General features: G+C 39.8%; 1 protein-coding gene across 1 annotated transcript in view; it reads right to left on the reverse strand.

The window, feature by feature from the left end:
* Positions 1-23,941, reverse strand: part of SLC9C2 (solute carrier family 9 member C2 (putative)) — an 82,392-nt gene that overhangs the window by 6,558 nt on the left and 51,893 nt on the right. Inside the window, exons 17-23 of the mRNA XM_077756016.1 lie at positions 21,041-21,190; positions 19,499-19,550; positions 17,806-17,954; positions 15,479-15,604; positions 9,893-9,991; positions 6,587-6,754; positions 4,224-4,355 (exon numbers count right to left, since the gene is read on the reverse strand). Of these exons, the coding sequence (XP_077612142.1) occupies positions 4,224-4,355; positions 6,587-6,754; positions 9,893-9,991; positions 15,479-15,604; positions 17,806-17,954; positions 19,499-19,550; positions 21,041-21,190 (876 nt within the window). The remainder of the gene's footprint in view (positions 1-4,223; positions 4,356-6,586; positions 6,755-9,892; positions 9,992-15,478; positions 15,605-17,805; positions 17,955-19,498; positions 19,551-21,040; positions 21,191-23,941) is intronic.

Raw genomic sequence — 23,941 nt, forward strand, 5'->3', positions numbered from 1 at the left:
ATGTGACTTTATTGGGATGCCTGGGTGGCTCAGTTGGTTAAGCATCCGACTTCGGCTCAGGTCATGATCTCACAGTTCGTGGGTTCAAGCCCTGCATTGGGCTGTGTACTGACAGCTCAGAGCCTGGAGCCTGTTTCAGATTCTGTGTGTGTCTCTCTCTTACTCTCTCTCTCTCTCTCTCTCTCTCCCCCTTCCTGTCTCTCACTGTCTCTCAAAAATAAAGAAACATTTTTAAAAATTTTAATAAATAAATAAAAGAAGGTGACTTTATTTGGAAATAGGGTCATTGCAGACATAATTGTTTAAGTTTAGATGGGGTCATACTGGAATATGGTGGACAACTAACCCAATATGGCCAATGTCCTTATCAAAAGGGAAGATTTGGGATGCCTGGCTGGCTCAGCCAATACAGCATGCAACTCTTGATCTCAGGGTCCTGAGTTCAAGCCCCACACTGGGTGTAGAGCTTACTTTAAAAAAAAAAAAAAANCTCCTTGTGGGATGAAGACAGCCATCTGTAAGCCAAGGAGGAGGCCTGGACCAGATTCTCCCTCCCTCCCAGCTCTTAGTGGGAATCAATCCTGCCAACGCCTTGATTTCAGATTTCTCACCTCAAGACCTGTGAGACGATACACTTCTGTTGTTTAAGACCCCAAGTTGTGGTACTTTGTGACTGCAGCCCCAGCAAACTAATCCATGCGCTCAGAGGTCAGTCCCATGGTAGGAAACACCTGGACAGCGCCCTGGCTCCATGAATAGCTATGTGACCCTGTCCTCAGACTGAACACTTAACTGCTGAGAGGAGCAGCTCACGTGGGGCATGAAAAACATAAGAAAATTAGCAAACATCTAAAATTTTACATGGAGAAAATCTTTAAAAAATAAGCTTTTTAAAAATGCCTGTTTTTTAAGTTTGAGAGATAAAGTGTAAGCAGAGGAGGGGCAGAGAGAGAGAGAGAATCCCAAGCAGGTTCCACACTGTCAGCACAGAGCCTTATGTAGAGTTTGAACCCACAAGCTGTGAGATCATGACCTGAGCCAAGATCAAGGGTTGGATATTTAATTGCCTGAGCCACCCAAGTGCCTTATTTTGGTTGTTAAGTGCATGCAAATTTTGAGTTCTATGATTTAGAAGAGCGTTTGCAGTATAAGCTTAGCAGTGTTTCGAAACCTCTTTTTATAGGTTCTAAAAGTCTTAATTGACTAGTTCTTTGATTGGAAAAAACTAGAAGGAAATAAGCCAAAGAGTTGGACAGAGATTCTCTGGAGGAATTACATTGGGATAGAAGTTTATTACTCTTTTCTTATGTTTTGTATCTGTATTTTCTTTTTCTTGTTATTTTTATTTTTGTTTTTTAGGTGTCTTTTTGTATCTGTATTTTCTAATTTAGATAATGAATATGTGTATCTTGCAAATTATTTAAAAAGTGAAAGGAAGGGCACTTGGGTGCCTCATTCAGTTAAGGGTCTGACTTCAGCTCAGGTCATGATCTTATGGTCCATGATTTCAAGCTCTGCGTTGAGCTCTGTGCTGACACCTTGGAGTGAGGAGCCTGCTTCAGATTCTGTGTCTCCCTGTCTCTGCCCCTCCCTCACTCATGCTCTGTTTCTCTCTCTCTCTCTCTCTCTCTCTCAAAAATAAACAAACATTTAAAAAAATGAAAGGACATTCACCTTTTATTGAGTCAAATCTGACTCCATACACTTTCAGACTATTGGTCTTAATTCTTTCCTCTGGAGTTTCATACTAGACTCTAAATGTGTTTTTCCTTCTCATGAAGAGGCAAAGCAGAAGGAAAAGAGAGGAATCTAAATCTTTTTCCTCTTCCACTAAAATTTTTCGGAAAATTATTGCCACATAGTAAAAGAAGCATGACTTCCTTAGTATGACATCCTAATTTTTTAAGACAATTTTTCAGAGCAGTTTTAGGTTCACAGCAAAATTGAGAGAAAGGTATAAAGACTTCCCATTTTCTCCAGCCTCCACACATGTATAGCTTCCCCCACTATCAATATTCGGCACCAGAGTGGTACACTTATTGCAACCAATGAACCTACACTGACACATCATAATCAGCCAATGTCCATAGCTTACTTTAGGGTTCACTCTTGGTGTTATAAATGTTATGGATAAACGTGTAGTGACATGTATCCATTGTTATAGTATGCAGGGTGGTTGCACTGTCCTAAAATCCTCTGTGCTCCATCTATTTATTCCTCCTGCCCCAACTCCTAGCAACCACTGATCTTTTTATTGTGTCCATAGTTTTGCCTTTTCCAGAATGTCCTATAATTGGATTCACACAGTGTGTAACCTTTCTGGTGCCTCTTTTACTTGGTAATATAATTTAGGTTTTTTCCATGGCTTTTCATGGCTTGATAGTTCATTTTTTTTATTTTTTAATGTTTATTTTGTATTTTGAGAGAGAGACAGAGTACAAGCAGGGGAGGGGCAGAGATAGGAGACACAGAATCTGAAGCAGGCTCCAGGCTCTGAGCTGTCAGCACACAGCCCAGTGCAGAGCTTGAACCCATGAACCAATGAGATCATGACCTGAGCTAAAGTTGGACGCTCAACCAACTGAGCCACCCAGGCACCCCAAGTTCATTTCTTTTTAGCACTGAATAATACTCCATTGTCTAGATGTGCCACAGTTTATTTATCCATTCATCTACTAAAGGACATTTTGGTTGGTTGTTTCCAAGTTTTGGCAATTAGGAATAAAATTGCTACAAATATCTGTGCTCCAGTTTCTTTGTAAACATAAGTTTTCAACTTCTTTGGATAAATATCAAGGGTACTGACTACTAGATCATATGGTCAGAGTATGTTCAGTTTTATGAAAACCCTCCAGACTGGCTTCAAAGTAGCTGTACCATTTTGCATTCCTATCAGCAATGAATGAGAGCTCCTGCCACCCCACATCCTCACCAGCATTTGGAGCTGTCAGTGTTCCAAATGTTGGCCATTCTATTAGTTGCATAATGGAATCACAATGTTGCATTTTTCTGAGGATGTATGACATAGATACAACATGTTTATTTGTCATCTGTATTTCTTCGTTAGTGAGGTGTCTATTAAGATCTTCCGTACATTGGGGCACCTGGGTGGCTTAGTCGGTTAAGCGTCCGACTTTCGCGTAGGTCATGATCTCCCGGTTCGTGGGTTCGGGCCCCGCGTCGGGCTCTGTGCTGACTGCCAGCTCAGAGCCTGGAGCCTGTTTCAGTCTGTNATTTTAAAAGTTATTTGGATATTTTGGATAACAGTCCTGTATCACATGTGTCTTTTGCAAATATATGCTCCCACCCCGTGACTTGTCTTCTCATTCTCTTCAGATACGCTAATCTTTTAACCCAACAATCATATCCAGTCTCATTGCACTGGGATACAATGAATGTTGTCAAACTCTGGGTCTATCACTTCCCCAGTTCCTAACTTGTAAGAGGGGCTCAAATAATTATTAAATAAGGTATAAATATGGATTGTAAATTATACCAACCCAAGAACAGACTTGAGCTACTATTTGCTGGAGAAAAAGTTCATAAAAGAGGCTCAGTCACTCCAATATAGATTTTGAAAAAAACAGGAGATTTATATTAACATAGGTAGAGGAGACTATAAGAAACACTGGCCTAATTGGTCCTCACTCCAGTCGTTCAAAAAGCTACACAGAACAAGCACCCTCCCCAAAGAGGAAACTCAATTAGCATCCACCTGGGTCTGAGCAGATTGGCTCAGAATGCCGGAGATTTTGGGCTTGAAAGCAGAAGTCGTTATGTTTCTGTATATTAATGAAAAGGAACCATTATTTCCTCCAGAAACCTGCTATTCCTTTGTATTCCTTATTGACAGAGTTTAGAGCAGTGATTCTCATCCCTGGATGCACATTAGAAACACCCAGGGGGCTTCTTTTTAAAATGCCAAAGCCCAGATGCACACACAAAATATACTGAATATCTAGTTCTTGGGAATTTGCCTATTTAATATTTGCTGAATCCACCTTTTTTTTCTTTTAAAGTATGACTACAGGTAGCCTGAGAAAATCAGCTGTGACAAGAGAATTGAAGACTTGCAGAAAATCAGAACAAGAGTGGTTAAAATTCTGGAATCTCATTGTAGAAGATCAGACACAATCTTCTTTTCTGTCTCTGTCACAAAAATATGAAATGCATTTTGTAAAAAGTTAATAAAAGTCCATTCGTATTTTAATACTGTAACTTACCTCATCAACGAGACTTGATTCAAAATACTGATAGGCAATACTGAGCGCAAGCTTTAGCCATATTTTATATTCCAAGGATGGCCAGAAGACATCAAAGCCTTCATACAAATCCTCCAGGGAGATAAAGCAGGCCTGAAACCACAAGATACCAAGCAGCAAGCTTGATTCAGAACTAAATCATAAGGTCTTCATAAGACAAGGTGCCTGTAGATTTAATCTTCACCTAACCCCTTAGAAAAATCACCAACTTTAGTATAATTATGATACTCTGTCATTTAAAGCCATTGTTTTGTGGAGAAAATGTTTGCATTATATATAAGATGATAAAATTTACAGTTCAGTTAAAGCATACACTTATTAATAAGCCAGGAAAATGTATACCAGTCAATAGCTATGATAAAGGATATAGTTCATGAGCCCAAGATTCACCAACTAAGTTATATCAACTTATCTATTTTTATTGCCACAGTAAGTAAAGAGGGCTCGAAAGAGGACTCTGGCTGCCTCCATTTTGACCTCAGACTTCTAGTTGGGTTTTTCTTTCTAGCTTGTCTCTTGGCTCAGGCTGAAGGCCTTAGGGGCAAAGAATCCTTAGTTGGGAACGAAACTACCCCCTCAAGCAATAGGAACTGTCCTGAGCCAGCAAGACCCCACCTGTGATTAACACCAAGACAAGGATGGAGTTGACCTTCATTGTCTACCTGCCAGCACCCATCCACCTTTGCCCCACATTTTCCTTATATAAACCCAGAAGTATTTTCAGCACATTGGAGACTTTGAACTGCTAGTCAGCTATCTTCTCCGTGTTGGCCTCACTGAAATAAATTTATTTTATTTTATTTTTTTTAATGTTTTATTTATTTCTAGGAGACAGAGAGAGAGACAGCATGAGCAGGGGAGGGTCAGAGAGAGAGGGAGTCACAGACTGAAACAGGCTCCAGGCTCCGAGCTGGCAGTCAGCACAGAGCCCAACGCGGGGCTCGAACCCACGAACTGCGAGATCATGACCTAAGCGAAAGTCGGACGCTCAACCGACTAAGCCACCCAGGCGCCCCGAAATAAATTTATTTCTTGTTTCACCATCCTTCACGTCTCTGCCTTTGTATTTTGTCCGCAGTGGGTGGTGGAACCTGGTTAGGGGCCCCAGGCCAGGTGCTCTTGCACCCCTGCATGCTGGCTACAGACTGATTCACAGGATTTGTTTCCAGAGGCCAACTGCTTACCTGAATGAGGAAGACTGCTCTTTCAGAATTCGAGCTACGTGAACTTCAATGACTTCACTTCAACCTTGTGACTAAATTCATGCCTCTTGTCCTCTTCCAGAAATGAAATGGTATGAAACTGATAAAGCAACATTCCCTTCTGTCCCACACTCCCCTAAGACTCCGGACCCTGGTCTGTTGAATGCAACAATCTCAAGAGCTGGAGAATTCCTCATAAGCAGGAACTCTGGCTCATTTCTGTTTCAATCCCCCCACATCACGTGGAATATCAAGCCACTTATTTGTTGAATAGATAACTTCTTACTTAGGCAGTGAAAAAATTGTAGAAATGGAGGTTAAAGCCAAGTATTCTTTAGGGGCACCTGGGTGGTTCAGTTAATTGAGCATAGGACTCTTGATTTCAGCTCAGGTCATGATCCCAGGATCATGGGATCGAGCCCCAGGTTGGGCTGAGCATGCAGGCTGCTTAAGATTCTCTCTCTCTTCTCTGTCTCTCTCTGTTCCTCTCCTCCATTCTTACTCTCTCAAAAAATAATAATAATAGTAGTAAATAAATAATTAAAAAAAACAAGTAGGGGCACCTGGGTGGCTTAGTCAGTGGCCAATTTTGGCTCAGGTCATAATCTCACTGTTCCTGAGTTCAAGCCCCGCCTCAGGCTCTGCTTAGACAGCTCAGAGCCTGGAAGCTGCTTTGGATTCTGCGTCTCCCTCTCTCTCTGCTCCTCCCCAACTTGTGCTCTATCTCTCTCTCAAAAATAACTAAACATTAAAAAATTAAAAAAAAACCCCAAGTATTCTTTAAAAACAATACTTTCATAATGGTGGCCATTTATTGAGTGTCTATACATGCCAGGCACTTAGATATTTTCCTAATCTTCATAACTTCAAAGCTAGACATTCTCTCTTTTAATAAACAAGGACACTAAGACACAAAGAGGTTAAAACAGCTCACTCCAGGTCCCACAGCCAGGCTGTGAGACACTAAATCTTTTCTCAGCTAGTCTATGCTGCTTTACAAAAGTTGGGTAGGTGGCTGCATAAGACAAGTGAACCCAAACGAAGAAAAGATACTGGTATTCCTTATTTACTTCAGGAAGAATAAACTAATAGCCCACAATGCAGACAAAACCAGTTTCTTACTTGTAAAATAGTTTCACAGATGGCGGTATATTCAATTTCACGCTTAAGCAGACAGCTCAGCTCTCCAATGATGTCGCCGCTGGTACAGTATTCTGTAAACATGGTGTTGGACCCTCTACTGGACCTTAAGCTACTGTCTATTCCAAAGGTAGGAGGTGAGCTATGCAACTGCAAAGGGAAATACAAAATTAGAAACCCTTCACCAAACCAAACCATAGGAGCTCCCACTATTTCTTTCCATTATTAACAATGGTAGGAAAAGATTCTTGTTTTAAAATTAATTAGTTAATTAATTTTACATCCAAGTTAGTTAGCATATAGTGCAACAACAATTTCAGGAGTAGATTCCTTAATGGCCCTTACCCATTTAGCCCATCACCCGTCTCACCATCCCTGCATGAAGGAAAAGATTCTTTACTATGCTTTCAGGTGTGGAAAAAGGAATTAAGGTTCACAAACAAACAAAAAATCACAATTTTCTTTCACATTTCAATTCTCCAAAGGAAGGATTGTTTCCAATCTTTACCTTCACAGGTAAAGATCCATTTACAACTTTCTATTGACTTATACCTTCCTTCTATAAAAATTCCACCAAAAGTAGAGATTGCTGTCTGCAACTAACTCAACCAGCCATTCCAAGTCTGTGGTTAGAAATTCTTATTGTAATGCGCTAGTGCCTCTGGTGAAAGAAGACTAAATCAGACAGCATGAATTAACATGCCTCCAAACCAAGCCATGATTTCAGCACAACCTTGTCATCATTTAAAATGGTTAATAATTTCCATGGGACATCAACAGAACAAGTTTTTAGGGTAAATACAGGGTGACTGAGTTACTTCAGGAAAAGAACGGATAGGCATAGGTGGGGGAAATTAAAAAGCTATCAGATTTTAGGAGGAAGCTGCAGGAACTGACCAGAAGGATTACAGAATTTTCCAGAAAGTTTAACTGTGCATATCAACTGTGCAAATCTACTGTGCATAGAGGAAGGCTATTGTTCAGGACACGGCAAACAGGGAACTGAGGGTCACTGAAGAAATTGCTACAAAAATTTCCTTCCACCAGCGACCACCATTCAGACTTTTAGAGGCATTCATGCTTCTGAAGGACTTTGACATTTTTCTAATTTAAGTTTGAATGCAATTCAAAGGCTCTTTGAGCAGTGAACCCTGTCTCTGCTTTTTACAAACCAAGATAAGAAGATAACATCTATAGGAAGATTTAAAGAAGTTTTCCAAGATTCCTGTCTCTTTGTTATTCAAGCAAACATTGATCTTGGTACTGCTGGGAAGGGACTTTGCAAAAAAACAAAGGTTACTAATCAGAAGACTATAAAGAGAAACTTCTGGATTATGCTGCTGGGCCAATGTAACCACAAAAGCCCTCAAAAATAGAAAAGGAAATAGAATAAATCAGAGAGATGCAGCAATGAGAGAGGGATTGGCTGTACTTCAGCTCTGAGATGGGGGCCTGCATGCAAGGATGGAAGAGAAGCTCTGGGGGCTGGAGGTGGGTCATGGATGACAGTCTGCAAAGAAGTAGGGACTTCTGTCCTCTAGCCATAGGGAACTGGATTCTACCAACAACCTCAATGAATCTGGAAATTGATTCTGCCCTTGGACTTTCCAGAAGGGAACACTGCCCTACTGACCCTTTGCTATTGGCCCTGTGAGATTCAAGCCGAGAAAGCAACTAAGCCCATAGAACTTCTGAACTAAGTAAGAACTTTGAGATAATTTAAACTGCTAAATGTGTCCTGAGTTGCTATGTTATCTATTAAATGCTAATAACATCTCCAGCCCAAATACTGTTGGACTTATCCTTTAAGAAGACAACTAACCCAGTCATTGCAGGAAATTCCCCAAAGGAAAATGTATGTTGCAGCTTTTAAGTGTTTGATTTGACATACTTAATAAATATAGGTAGCGGTGTACTTTTTTTTTTATTTCTAGGAGAGAGAGAGAGACAGCGTGAGCAGGGGAGGGTCAGAGAGAGAGGGAGTCAACAGACTGAAACAGGCTCCAGGCTCTGAGCTGGCAGTCAGCACAGAGCCCGACGCGGGGCCCGAACCCACGAACTGCGAGATCATGACCTAAGCGAAAGTCAGACGCTTAACCGACTAAGCCACCCAGGCGCCCCATGTAGCGGTGTACTTTGGATTCTAATAGGAACATAGCACATAGCACATCTATTGGAAGCAGCATAGAATAATGGCTAAGGACATGGATACTGAGGCCAATTCTATGGGTTCAAAGCCCTTCTTGACCTGTTACTATGTACCCTTGCAGGGGTCAGCTTTCTCCTATGAAAAATAAGGTTATTATAAGGATTAGATGTCATAATACATTGCCATTTTGACCACCTTTTAAAAAATTACAACTAACTTCTTCACTTCTCAATCACCTCTAACATACTGTATATTTAACTTACCCATTTTGTTCATTATCCCATCTCCTTCTATGCTTCTGCTAGAAAGTGAACTCTAAGAAGGCAGGGATTTTTTTGGTTTGTTTTGTTTTATCAATTCCATGCCTAGAATGAACAGTGTCACTGCGTGGCGGTAATGAGGTAAATATTTGTTGAATGAATCAATGAATAAATGAATGAAAAGTGACAGACTTTAATAAGGGTTATATGTGTTAGTTAGTATTATAATATATTTATCATAAAAGTTTATTTCCATGATCAATTTTGATATTTTTAAGTTCTGAAATACCCCTTCCAAAATTAGAAAGCCAGATATAGTAGATGTATTATAATAAGGGTTTGTCACTTGTCACCATCATTTAGGACCTAGGAATTATTTGGGCCATAAGCTGGGGCTCACCCATGTATTCAGTTACTAGCATTCAGATTCTAAAGGATTATTGTCCCCCCTCACTCTACTGACATCTTTCTCTCTCTCTAGTCACCAAATGCCTCCTACTGGTCTGGTAAAAGTTGTATTTTCAATCCTCATCCTCTTTGGCCTCTGTAAGGATCTGACATTGTGGTCCATCCCTCCTTCTTGACTCTCACTTCCCTTAGATAACTCAACTGCTCCAAGTGGTTTATCTGAACACTTCCTCCCAGGATTGCCATGAGGAATAAGTAAAGACTATAAAAACATTTGGTTAAATGAGAAGTACCCTTCAGATGTTGAGTACTATCATTCTCTCTCAGCTGTAGTGTTCACTTCTGAGCAGAAATGGTTTCATTTAGAAATTATGTTAAAAATGTGAAACTTTCCTGGTTACTAAACTTCTCCTTATGTTAAAATAACATATTTCAAAGTACATTTTCAGTAAAGAATGAACAGTCCCTTACAATTGCCATTCCTGAAATAATTAAGTAGATTCCTTGTGGCATTTCACCTTCTCTACAAATAACATCTCCATAGTCAAAGTAGGCAAGTTTGGCTCTTTCCTGAAAGAAAAATAAAAAAAGATCAACACAAAATTTTCATAGTCTACTTTTCTAAATAGAAATAAGATTTTAAAGCTAAAATGGGTTTCAAGTAGAACAAAAACCTCTACGAACTATATGCTTTGGTTTGTTAATGAATTATAACATGCTGACATATGTCATCAATTTTCTTTAAAAAGAAAGGGACAAGCAAGAAATTGTAGACTTTGTGATTTGTATCAGGCACAGTGACTGATGGAAACACTGAATAAGTGCTCAGTTGAGTAGATGTTTACAATAAAGTGTGATACTTCTGACAAAGGAGACAGAGACAGGATGCTCTGAAAAAGTCCAGAAAGGCCACAGGATCCTGTCCTGCGTGTCCAGGGAAGACTTTAAAGGGGAAGGAACAGCTAAGTTGAGGCCTGAAGGAAGGGTAACAAGTAGCCAGGATACAATGAGTTGAACACCATTCAGGGCAGAGGAGTCAGTATATGCAAAGACCCAGAAGCAAATAGAGTATCTACAGTTGGAGTAACTGTAGAAGATTTGGTATTCTGTGGCCACAGCAGGATGGGGTGGAGACAGGACTGAGATATCAATTAGGCCTCAATAGGCGTAGTGCCTAGGGCTCCCGATACATTAGGGACTCACAACAGTATTTTCATTTCTTTTAAAATCAGAAGGGAACAAAACAACTTTTAGGTGGAGGCAAATGCTTTAATACTAAAACATTTAATATTAATATATTCATCTTTATACTAACACAGTCATAAAATATAATTTTTTGTACTTTTATATGGGGGAAGAGGCTGCCTATGGTAAAAGTGCCAGGGCCCATGAAAGTCATAACACACCCCCAATAGAGAAGGGACTGGAGAAGTGAACCAAAGCCAGGTCTACAAGGGTCTTGCAGGCACATTAAGGAGTTTGGGCTTTTTCCCAAAACCAGAGAGGAGCTACAGAAGGATTTGTAACGGGAAAATTAGGGTGATAGATCTGCATTTTATAAAGATATGTAGGAAACATATTTCTAAATCATTCATCTCTAAATGTGCGATAAGGAGTGATTAGTGTTCACTTTTTACTTCATGCACTTCTGAATGATTTGACAGTGTTAGAGTAAGCATGCATAAACTCATGATTTTTTAAAAAGGTCACCTGAAGCCAATTACCCAGCTTATGTATTATTCAGACCCTTATTTTTTACCATTGACTTCTGGCTTCTCTTTATAGATTATTGGGTTTGTAATTAATCACACTAGCTGGAGGATGAAAAAAGGGAGGAATAGTTAAAATTAACTATTGTAGCTGTGATGGAAACCAAGCTTGAAATTACAGTCTTCCATCAGGGGTGTTTTATTTTGTTTACCATGTGGATTTTAGCTAGTTAGCCACATAATCCCTGGGCTGTGTACTCCCAATTCGTCTATCAAGTTCCAATGCCTTGAAATGCCTATCAAGACCCAAGATATTAAGGAAAGGGGGCACGTAAAGTGACAGAAGTCCAACAGCCTTGCAGAGGCATGGCAAGTCAGGGATGGAAGGAAGGTCGTGCTATGGTGACAGATTCACCTCAGGTGTCTCTGAATCATTAATCTATAGAGTTAGATTGGTTTTGCCATTGGTTTTGCCATTCCTCCCCATTCACTGCTGGGTGGTCAGTTAATTACACTTGTGAACATTATTACCTATAAAGAACCAAATTCTAACTTTATCTTAAATTGGGTTTTAACAAAACTAAGCAGAATGCAAATTATAAGAAACACTTTAGAGACACCCGCTTCCCAGTCCACGCCCATCTCCCACTTCCCGCATGCATTTATATGCAATCTATTTTTCAAACTACCCACTATGGCCCCTGGCCATCACATCAGGTTTCTTCCTTCTTCTTGCAGCCGCACTTGTGCTCCCCAAAGCAGGACATCAGATCCAAGCTAAGCCAGTTGGACTTCTCTCTCAAAAATTGGAACTGAGAGACACAGAGCTGGGGGACTGAGAACTGAGCCATGATATCCAAGTGCTAGAAGAAAGGTCCACAAATTCCCACCACTGATATTCCTGAACTGGCCTGAATCCCACACTCCCCATGGTTAGTTAGCTAACTATTTCTTAGTGGCTTCTATATATCACCACATTGTCTTTTCAGTCAACTTCCCCTTTGCTTACACTAGTTCAAGTAAGCTTTTTGTTACTTTTTTTAAATTAAAAAAATCTTTTTAAATTTATTTTTGAGAGGCAGAGAGAGACAGAGCATGAGTGGAGGAGGGGCAGAGAGAGAGGGAGACACAGAATCCAAAGCAGGCTCTAGGCTCTGAGCTGTCAGCACAGAGTCTGACACCGGGCTGGAAGTCATGAGCCGCAAGATCATGACCTGAGCCAAAGCTGGATGCCCAACTGAATGAGCCATCCAGGTGCCCTAGCTTTTGTTACTTTCAATCAAAGGAGTCTTAATTCAGTACATTTGAAATCAATTTCAGAAGAAAAATTTTAAAATGTCTGATAGGAAGAAAACATTGGTGTAGCAAAAAAGGAATCAGATATTCAAAGCTCAGTAGCACTTCATTACGATTGCTATCTATCTAGAAAACAAGGAAAATGTCCTCATTGTGGACAAATGGATGCCTTATATATCTACATGCCTAGATCACAAAGTATGGTACAACCAAATGTGTGATAAAGCGAATTCCATTCTTTCTCACAGAGTCTTCCTGATTCTAAAAATTTAACAGGTTGTTGACAAAGTTATAAATCTTATAATTCATACAACAGCCATTTAAAATTAGAACCACAAACTGGCAGTCTATGGGTCACATCCAATCCAAGGATTGTTTGGCCTGCAGGATGTTTTTGAAATTTTGAATTGGTGCCAAATTTTTAAAATTTGGAAATTTCACATAAAAATTCAGATCTATGGCTTTTTTAAAAAAAAAAATCCGACCTCTACATTATTAGATATAATAGTCAATTTCTAATCTTCATCTTATTTGATTTCAGCCTCATTTGACATAGTTGCTTACTTTCCCCTTTATGAAATACTTTTTTCACCTGGCTTCTAGAACACCACTCTCTTTTAGTTTTCCTCCCACATGATGGATTACTCTTCAATTCTTTTCTTCTTCCTAGCTTTGAGATGTAAGTGACATACAGCTCTGTTCAGGTTTAAGGAATACTGCATAATGACTTGACATACATTTATTATGAAACTATTACCACAAGTTTAGTTAACACCCATCACCTCATCTAGTCACAAAAACAATATTTCCTTGTGATGAGAACTTTTAAGATTTAATCTCTTAGTCAAATATACCATGCAGTAGTGCTAACTATAGTCATCATGTTGTATAGCACATTCCTAGCACTTGTTTATCTTCTAACTTAGAAGTTTGTACCTTTTGTCTATCTTCCTTCAATTCTCCCTCCCCCTAACCTCTGCCTCTGGGAACCACAAATCTGATCTCTTTCCTATCCTTTTTGCTAATTCCTCCTCATTTCCACTCTAAATGTTGGATAGCCCAGGACTCAATCCTTGGATGTCCATAATAACTCCTTAAATTATCTTATCAATTCTCCATATATTAAATGCTATCTCTATGCAGAAAACTCCAAAATATCTATCTCCCATTTGGCCTGCCCCCTGAATTCCAGTCATATATCCTACCACTTACTCAACATCTCTGTTTGGACATCTAATAGCTTTCTCAAATTTAACTAATTCAGAATCACACTCTTGTGCCTTCTATGTAAATCCTTTCTTCTGCACCTAAGTCAATGGGAACTCCATTCCTATTTTCAGACTAAAATCCCAGACCTACTCTCTAACACTCCTTCCATCAGCACCTATCAGCTCTACCTTCAAAAACACATCAAGGGTCTGACCACTTATCATTTTCACTAATCCAAACAATCATCACTCTTGCTTCTGGCTTGCCCTTGACCCCTTCCTACCTATGCTCAACACAGTGGCAAGGTGGTCATTTTTTAAAGTTTATTTATTTATTTTGAGAGACAGAGAGAGGGAATATACACGTGCATACACATGCATGCAAGCCAAGGAGGGTCAGAGAGAGGGAGAAAGAGAGAGAATCCCAAGCAGGCTCCACACAGTCAGTGCATGAGATCATGACCTGAGCCAAGAGTCAGACAGTTAACTGACTGAGCCACCCAGACGTCCCCAAGGTGGTCATTTTTAAATGTAAGTTAGATCATGTTCAAAACCTTCCCATAAGTTTCAACTGAATTCAGAGTAAAAGCCAGAGCCCTTCTTACAATGGCCGGCAGAGTTGTACACACTCAGGCTCTACAACTACTCCAACTTCATCTGCTCCCGCCCTCACTGCTTGTGCTGCAGGGGCTCTGGGGATGTTCCTTGAACACACTGAGCACAGTCAACACCAGGAATTGCACTTGCCTGGAATGCTCTCCTCCCAGATATCTGCACAGCATGCAGATCCCACTTCAAATGCCACCTTATTAGAGCAGCCTTCCCTGACTACCTCATATAAAATAGCTCCTCAACTATATTCCCTTTTCTCACTTTTTCTCCATAGCATTGACAATCATCTAATAGGCTATATATTTGAGTGTTGGTGTGTTTATTGTTTTGTTCTAGCCATATAATATAAAGTTCATGAAAGCAGGGAATTCATTTACTTTATTCATTGGCATATCCCCAAACCTAGAACTGGCACGGGGAGGAGGTTCAATAAATATTTCTTATAAGAGTCCAAATTCCAATAACACTCAGCTGACTTTACACAGAGCATGAACTCTGGAATATACCATAGTTCTTGCTGTTCCCTATAATACTATAGACAGCTTGTTTTACTTTCATATCATCTACCTGACCTTTATAGTAATTTAAACTTTAAAATATTGCTCTAGAAATAAGTCAGGCAGAGAAAGACATATACCATATGTTTTCACTTATAAGTGGAACAGGAGAAACTTAACAGAGGACCATGAGGGAGGAAAAGGGGAAAAAATAGTTGGGAGAGGGAGGGAGGCAAACCACGAGAGACTCTTGAATACTGAGAACAAACTGAGGATTAATGGGGAATGAGGGAGAGGGGAAGGGGGGTGATGGGCATGGAGGAGGGCACTTGTTGGGATGAGCACTGGGTGTTATATGGAAACCAACTTGACAATAAACTATAAGATAAAAAAAGTAAAAACAAACGAAAACAAAACAAAAAACCTTGCCCTAAAAAAAGTATTTTCCAGAGTGTGTGTCTGGAATTACAGAATGCTACAGCATAAAACAAGATGGGATTGTTATGAGGTCGTGCGAATAGCTTATCCTAAGCAGATAAACCATTGTGAAAAACCATCTTTGCCCTCTAGGCTCAAAATGAAATTACTCTTCTGGGTTTTTCTGGGCCTCAGTTTTGTTACCCTTCATCAGCCATCACAGGATTCTGACTTGGATATACTTTTTGTTAATCTTGCTTTAGGATTGAAAAATAATTATCATCAAACCTAAGCCAGAACAGAAAACAGAATCTTTACCTTGAAGAACTCAATGAGAACATCTTTATTTTCCAACCAAACAATATTATGAAGGTATTTGTCAGGAGTTGGTGGTGGGATTGCCATTGGAAAGTTATTCAGGGCTTTTATTTTTGCAAGAAGTACCTGAAAAAAATCAAAATAATGGTGATCAGATCCTATAGCAGAAATTAAGGAAAAAAATTAAGGAAATCTAAAAAAACTACTGTTATATAAATTTATTTTAATTTTGACTCATAGTTTCTCCTACCCTATTTAAATTATCCTCTAACTGTTTTTGTCACTATTCTTCCTTTAACTCACTGGATTTATGAATTGACATATTAACTCATATTGAATTTATTATCTTTATAATCCAGTTAATATTGTAGTCCACTGTGTTAATTTCAGATCCGTCTAAACTTCTCAGTTTGGGGCACCTGGATGGTTCAGGCAGATGAGCGTCTGAGTCTTGATTTTGGCTCAGGTCATGATCCTAGGGTTATTGGATTGAGCCCCATATCAGGCTCCACACTGAGTGTAGAGTTTGCTTGAGATCTTCTCTCTCTCTCTCTTTCTCTGCCTCTTTTCCCCATGCACACACTCTCTAAAATAAAAAAATAAAATAAACTTCACAGTTGACTACTGTATGATTTAATGCCACATTTTCTCAAATCTTACTTATATGTATTATTTGCTTCCCTAAATTCTTCTAATTTTGAAGGATATAGTTGCAGTTTTGTGGGCTCTCAGACACCCTTCTCTGGCTTCCTGCACCAGGTAAGGGAAAATTGCTTGGTTGACTGGATGAATAAAGGATTAAGTGAAAGAACAAGAAAGAGACAATGAACTTTGAGGTCATTATTGTATTAAGTATCCAATCTCCTCAAGAGTCCATAACATGTAGTAGGTTTTCAATATGTATTTACCCAATTAAATTGAAGTAGCTAGGTAATTCCTTATGACTAGCTCCTTATGACTAGGAAGATAATTATCTTTCTTTGGCTGACATTTAGGCAATTAATATTCATTCAATAAGTAACTGTTGAATGATTAATTTACCCATTGCCTTTCTAAACAAACCTATAGGAAAAAATAGTCTCTCTCCTTATAATCTCTATTATTTGTTTTAATTAATGAATATCAAGCATTCAATTGAATCTTATATAAATCTTCAATTGATAAATAAAAAGAAGAGAATACAAAATGTGTGGAGTGGTATATAACTTGAAGGATACTGTAAAGTAGCCCTTTTTTTTTCCTTCTGTCAGAAGCTAAGAGGAAATCATATAACCCATTTCGACCTTTGCCATAATATTAGTCTAAAGAGATAGAGCCTTAAAGGGGAAAGCTGGCTTGTCCTACACCCATTTCCCTTTGGGAAGCATTGAGAGGGGACTATGTCCAGGGAATGATCGGAAGCACAGTGCATGTGACCCTTGGCTGGGAGCTGCCAGTGACAAAAAAAAGCATGTGACACCCAGGAGCAGCTTATCAGTGGGCAGTATAGCCAGAAGGCAGGACCAGAACTTCGATATTTCTGATTTATATTAGGAAACTGGTAGATTCTTGCAGAGAATAAGAAAAACAATCATATTTGCACAAATATCCAGTCTAGATGGTGGATGTGATAGAGTGATAGCATTAAATATTAAACATGTCATATGTTCCTATTTATTTTTTGCAAATGCATTTATCATTTTTCAAAAGTCCATTTATCAGCTAACCAATGATAATGTCTTCCCTGCTCAGAACTGCCCCCCTAGACTCCCACCAACACGCATGCACACACACGCACACGCACGCACACACACACACACACACACACACACACACGCAGGCTGATCTTTTTCCTACCATGTTAACGTTATGTGACTCCCACCTCCTTCATCACAGCTGCTGGGACCAGGCAGTACACATTCCACCAGTGGATACAGAAGCAGAAAAATCTAATGAGTTTGTAGCGGGAGCCAAAAGAAGATGCCACAGAGGGCAACCCTAATAGGAAATGGAGAATCTGGAAAACTTTTCCGGTCCATAGTCAAGTCCTTTCCTCAGGCCTGGCCATACGTCTGGCTACTATGGGTTTAGTTCAACATGCTGTGTCTTTATAAGTCCCCCAGCCCCGTTTCTTAGCTAGGTCTGGCTCCAGTTGGTTTCTATTACTTGCAACCAAATAATAGTTTTGACATGGTAGATACCAGGTAGCATTGGCGCTAGCTGCCACCGGCATTACTAAGCTAACACCCAATTTAGCCTCCCTCACACATGACATTCTGCTCAAGTAATGGTACAGGCTTGGGTGTTGGGCTCATGGAATCAAGCAACATGGATAACTGCTTTATTACCTTATTCATCTCAATGCCCTCATGTTTATCAATAATGCCTCTTGACCAAAGGAAGGTGAGGTTTTTTAGAGCCTTGGCAATCACGGTCCGGATTGCCTGCCTAGTCTTCAAAGCAATGACAACATCACGACCCTCATGCTCTATGAGTCCTGAAGCAAATAAAACCATCAGTAAGCACACAAAGCCATAACCATGATAATAACTAATATTTATGTAATTGTTTTTAATTTCCAAAGTGTTTACACAATATCCTTTCATTCTTGCTTCATACAGAACATGCGAGGCCAGTAGGACTAAAGTTATTTTCATCTGTATTTTATGGATGAGAACATTGAAAACTGGCTTCCCCCACCAGCTAGGAGAAAATCGCTCTCTCCTCCTTATTCCCATGGCATGTTCTACATATCTCCATTAGGGAACCTACTACAGTGTGGGATTTTGATCCTTACTTATTTGTCCCATCTTCCATATCGTATAACTTTTGTTGGATGAACACATGAACGACTTCATGAAAGACACCCCTGACTTCAGCTGGTGGAGATTTCTGAGATCAAATCACATAGCTTTTCTTCTTTAATGAACACAGGAAGTCACAAACTGGACTAGAAGACACAGCCACAATGCATCCCTTCCATCTTTGTCATCCTTAACATTGAGCAAAATGCCTGATATCCAGGGGCACCTGAGTGTCTCAGTCAGTTAAGCATCGGATTTCAGCTCAAGTCATGATCTCATGGTTCATGGGTTCAAGCTCCACGTCGGGTTCTGTGCTGACAGCTCAAAGCCTGGAGCCTGCGTTGGATTCTATCTCCCTCTCTCTCTAACCCTCCCCTGGCTCACGTTCTGTCTCTCTCAAAAATAAACACTAAAAACAAACAAACAAACAAATAAATAAAAGCACAGAAATAAAAATCTGCCTATATATGTAAAGACAACAAGGGCCCTGAGGTTTCTGAGACAGTGCCAAAATATTCTGACCTATTGTCTCCAATTCAAAATTTCATTCATTAGGCCATGTTCTTCTCATTTTGATTTGGAAAGTACAATCCTCATAAATCCATTTGGCATCTTAGAATGTGGCTATGAATACAAAGTGATTTTACCTTATCTCTTTTATAATAACTTCCATTTATCAACGACCTACTATCTGCCAGAGCTCTCTCCCAGGTACTTGGCACACACTCACAGCCTGTCCCACAGCCCCTTATGAGGAAAACAGACCCAAGAAGCTTTGTACACAATCCTAGGGCTCCTGCTGTGTGCTTCAACTCAAGCAGAGTCACTAGAGATGTCAAGAGATTGTAGCCCTACTGTCCTGAGTAACCTTGCAAGCAAAGTAAAATAAAACAAAAACACCCTTTGTCAAATGTAATTGCCTTGTGTCTTTTTCTGGCAACCTTAAGGAATCTGATCTTGCCGTCTTAATCCACTCTCCACACTCCTCATTCCTTCGTCTACAATCTCATGGCCAGTACAAGACCTTCTCGAACTTTCTGCAATTGTCTATTGACATTCTCCTACTTTCCACCTAACTCTGCATTTTTGGCCTACCTGGCCTACTGCGTGCATTCAGTAAATGCTTGTTGGATGAATAAATGAGTAATTGAAGCAAAGTATGAACTTGCCTTCCCATGGGTTAAATTATGGGATAATAACATGTGATTTCAGGAAATCAGATACTCCAACTACTTACCTAGTTCTTTGATGGCATCTCGTTTGTTGGTTTCCAAAATTTCATATAATTTCTGTAAGAAGTTAAGAAAGACATTAATTTCTTATTATGCCAGGTGTGTGTCTGGCTTTAAAATCTGAGAAGAAATCACACTTAGATTACGATTCGGGGACGATGTTTAGCTCAAGCCTTCCCTCTATGCCGACCCTGTTGCTTTCCGCATGCTCCTTCTCACAGAACAATGAATACTATGCAGCCAGTAGCTTACGTATCTACTGGACCTAGCATTTTGCAGAAAAGATTCATGGTTTAAATATTTATTTATTTATTTTTGAGAGAGAGGGGAGAAAAATAAAAGGCTAGAGCAATGTTTCAATCTCCTTATACTTCATGGCAGAGAGTAAATGAAGTCTGCTTAGGGACAATGAATCAAGAATTAAATACATGTGCATATTGTTAACATTATGGCAGCAGCAGAGGAATTCACACAGGAATGGTTAGTACAGGGCTGTCTCTGGGAAGTGGTAGGGTGGTGAGCAGGGAGAGATATTTTACTTCTTGCCTTTTATTATTTTCAAGTTGTAAAATTATGCATATTATTTTTTACCATCTTTTCTGCGTTCTCTCTTCTCTACACACACACACAAACACACATATACACAGGTACATATTTGGAGTCAAAGGCCTTATCCTTCGAGCCATGCAGAGCCACTAAATACTCTTAAGCAGAAAGTCACAAATGAAACTTGAAATAGCCCTTTTCTGAACATTACTAAATTGCAGACGGGCCTGGGATGGACAACCTGGCATGAGGGAACCTAGTTAGCAGGTGATTCACTCCATCTTCAAGTTCCTAGTATGCTTATGTCCTCATCTCCCACTTGGTACTTACCTCATGCTGCCTGGAAATAAGGAAGGTCTTGCACAATTAAACAAACAAACGAACAAACAAACAAATAGTACTACTGGGACACTTAGCACCAGCATTACCAGCATTCGCTCTCAAATCTTTGTTCTCTTGCCCTCTCTCTTCCTCCCCACTTCTGACCTACCCATTCTTTGAAGGGTCATTCAAATTTTGATTCCTGCAGGGAGCCTTTTCCAACTTGCCCTACCTCTTAGACAGGGTTACAAAGACGGACGGATCTCTAGTCCACATTAAGAAAATAAAAACAAAGAGAAAGATTGTCTTCTATGAAGATCATAAATGAGCTTGATAAAGATACCTGAAAGGGAAAGAGCAAAGACTGTTCTCTGCGGCAACTCCGCAATTCATGTAACGTAATAAACAATAGAATCCCCTTTACTTAATACAATTTATCCATTGGGTCAAACACACAGAAAAGCAGGAGCACCTAGGTGGCTCCTGATTTTGGCTCAGGTCATGATTTCAAGGTTTGTGAGCTCTAGCCCATTCTTTCTCTCCTTCTGACCCTCCTCTGCTCACTCTCTCTCTCAAAAAATAAACAAACAACCAAAAAATTTAAATACATGCAGAAGTGTTAAAAGATACGAATACATCCAAGCGATTGTTTTCCCAAATGACCAGTCCTTGTCTCTCACCTTATATATTGATTCTCGGCCAGAAATTTGTTTCATTAAATATTTGGTATCCTCTTGACTTTTGACGTAACCTTTTGTAATACTATACATCAAGCGGAGACGCTTTTTGATCTGCACATCTACAATATTTACCAGTAGTGGTATTATTATCTGGAACAATGAAGGGGGGGGGGAAGCCTGAACATTTGATAAGGAAAAGCACCCTCCAAGTCAGGCATTTTCAAAGTGTCATCTGAGGGAGAAGTGGCACTACCCAGAGACTTGTTAGAAATGAAAATTCTTAGGCCTGAGCCGAAGTCAGAGTTTTAACCGACTGAGCCACCCAGGTGCCCCGAACAGAAATAGGTGTTTTAAATATAAACCTTCCTAGGCTCAAGGACCAGCTCTACTATTCACTAGCTCTGTTACCTTGAGCAAGTTACTTGCAACCTTGAGGACTCAATCTCCTCATCTGTAAAATGAGGATAATAATACTTAAGTGCCCAAAGTCCAACGGAGCTGTTTCTCAAAATCCAATGCAGTCAAGGAGCTCCTGGGGGGCTTAGTCGGTTGAGCATCCAACTTCCGCTCAGGTCATGATCTCACGGTTCATGAGTTCGAGACCCTTATTGGGTTCTGTGCTGACAGCTCAGAGCCTGGAGCCTGCTCCACATTCTGTGTCTCCCTCTCTCACTCTGCTCCTCCCCCACTTGCACTCTGTGTCTCAAAAATAAATAAACAGTAAAAAAAAAAAACAAACCAAGAATACAATCAATCACAGAGTCACATCAGAATGCAGGACTGATGGTGAGGGACCAAGTAACAAAGGAGGAATATGAGAAGAGGAAAATAATATCATAGCAAAGGAATTATAAAAGCAGAGAAAGAAGAGATTTTTAGCTACTCTGATGGTTATGTAACTTTGGGCAGAGGGAAAGATAGTAAAGAGGATTTTTACAGTTTCATTCTGCGATGCACTGATCCTCCCACCCCCCTCCCTGGGCTATTCCTATGAGAATTTAAAGTAAAAATCTCCAACATTCTTCCAAGCCTTCCAATACAGGTTTCTTTTGAAAGCTACATTGTGCTGAGGACTGACTATTAAAGTAGCTGACTTTGTATTGTGGTAACACATACCTCATAGAGCTATTGTAATCATTTAATTAGATAATGTACATATAGTTCTCTGCACACTTCCTGGAGCACAGTAAGTGCTCAATAGAAAAAGTTTATCCGAATTATATTAATTCCTTAAATATATTTCATTGAGATTTGTCAAAGTGTGCCAGACAGAAGCAGTAACTGGTTCATACTCTGAATAGATTTGACTTCTACAATAACACATCTTTAAATCTTTACTTCCCTCAGAGAGACATTTCCATGAAGTATTACTTCTATGGTAATTGTTTTACCTTCATCTGCATATGATCCCGGTATAAAAATGGATTATCTAAGGAAACTTCTCCCTTCCATTAAAAAAATTTCTTTTAATATTCATTTTATTTTTGAGAGAGAGCGAGCAAGTGAGACAAAGCACAAACAGGGGAGGGGCAGAGAGAGAGGGAGACACAGAATCCCAAGCAAGTTCCAGGCTCTGAGCTGTCAGCACAGAGCCTGATGCAGGGCTTGAACTCATGAACCACAAGATCGTGACCTGAGCCAAAGTCAGCTGCTTAACTGACTGAGCCACCCAAGCACTGCTCTCCCTTCCATTTTAAGGCTTAGCCTCATACTATATATCCTGATTTCTAGAATAGTCTGTGTTATGGTGGGGTTATACCTTAGGTGGACACTGGGCTCTAAACTCAGTCGTAAAGCAAAAATCACAAATAACCAAAACTACAGCTTAAAGCAGGTTTTGTATATACAACTCTGTGTAGTAACTCTTGTGAACGTCAAGGATTGATAACATTGATACAGAATCAAGGAAGGAATAGTCTACTTGAGTGCAAGTCTGAGCATTCGAACAATTCTTTAAGAGGACTACTACATTTCTTGGAGAATGTAAACTAGATGGAGGAGACTAATGAATGCCTTCTGTCACCAGGGTTTACAGCAGGTTTTTAAAAAAAAAATTAATCTTTTATAACTTCAGTACATACCAATAAACTCATTTGACAGGATAAGAATTCAACCACTCAAAAAAAAATACAGTGGCAAGAGAAACCACCTAAACTTTCCAAGTTAAGGGGAACCTGGGTGGCTCAGTTGGTTAAGTGTCCAACTATTGATTTTGGCTCAGGTCGAGATCTCATGGTTTGTGGGATCGATCCCTGTGTCTGGCTCCGCACTAAAAGTGCAGAGCCGGCTTGGGATTCTCACTCCCCCTCTCTCTCTGCCCGTCCTTTGTTCTCTCTCTCTCTATCTTTCTCTCAAAATTAATTAATTAACTACTTAATTAGTTTTAAAAAAGGTAAAGTTCCCAAGTTAAAAGCTTGTATAAGACAACTCCATTGGAAAGAAAGACAGGATGTTTAAGAGCTGAGAATGGAAATCTGAACATCCACCTTCAGAATCAAAACCAGAGGCATAGAAAGAGGGAAAAGTATCTTTTGCAGAGATTGAAGGCCACAGTAAAATCAAACTCCATTAGGCAGGATACTATATAGACATGGGATGTAGAGAAAATAATTTTCATGCTTCAGCACTGTTAGAGCTGTGTGAGCAAATTTTACTAAAGCTTGGAGAACTTATTTCTGGGTCACCCTGCTTAAAGTAGCATCAACATTTTCAGTCATTCACTCAACAGATATCTGTTAAGAACTTACTATGTGCTAGGCACCATCCTAGAACCGTAGGTTACATCAGTGACCAAAACAAAGGTCCCTACCTCATGGAGAGTACACACAGCACAAAGGTAATGAGTGCTGTGAGGAAAAGTTAAACCTGAAGCAGGTACAGGAGCATCAGAAACACAGGGTG

Source organism: Crocuta crocuta, unplaced genomic scaffold (genome assembly GCF_008692635.1).
Source record: "Crocuta crocuta isolate KB4526 unplaced genomic scaffold, BGI_CrCroc_1.0 scaffold122, whole genome shotgun sequence".
In the NCBI taxonomy this organism is placed as follows: domain Eukaryota; kingdom Metazoa; phylum Chordata; class Mammalia; order Carnivora; family Hyaenidae; genus Crocuta; species Crocuta crocuta.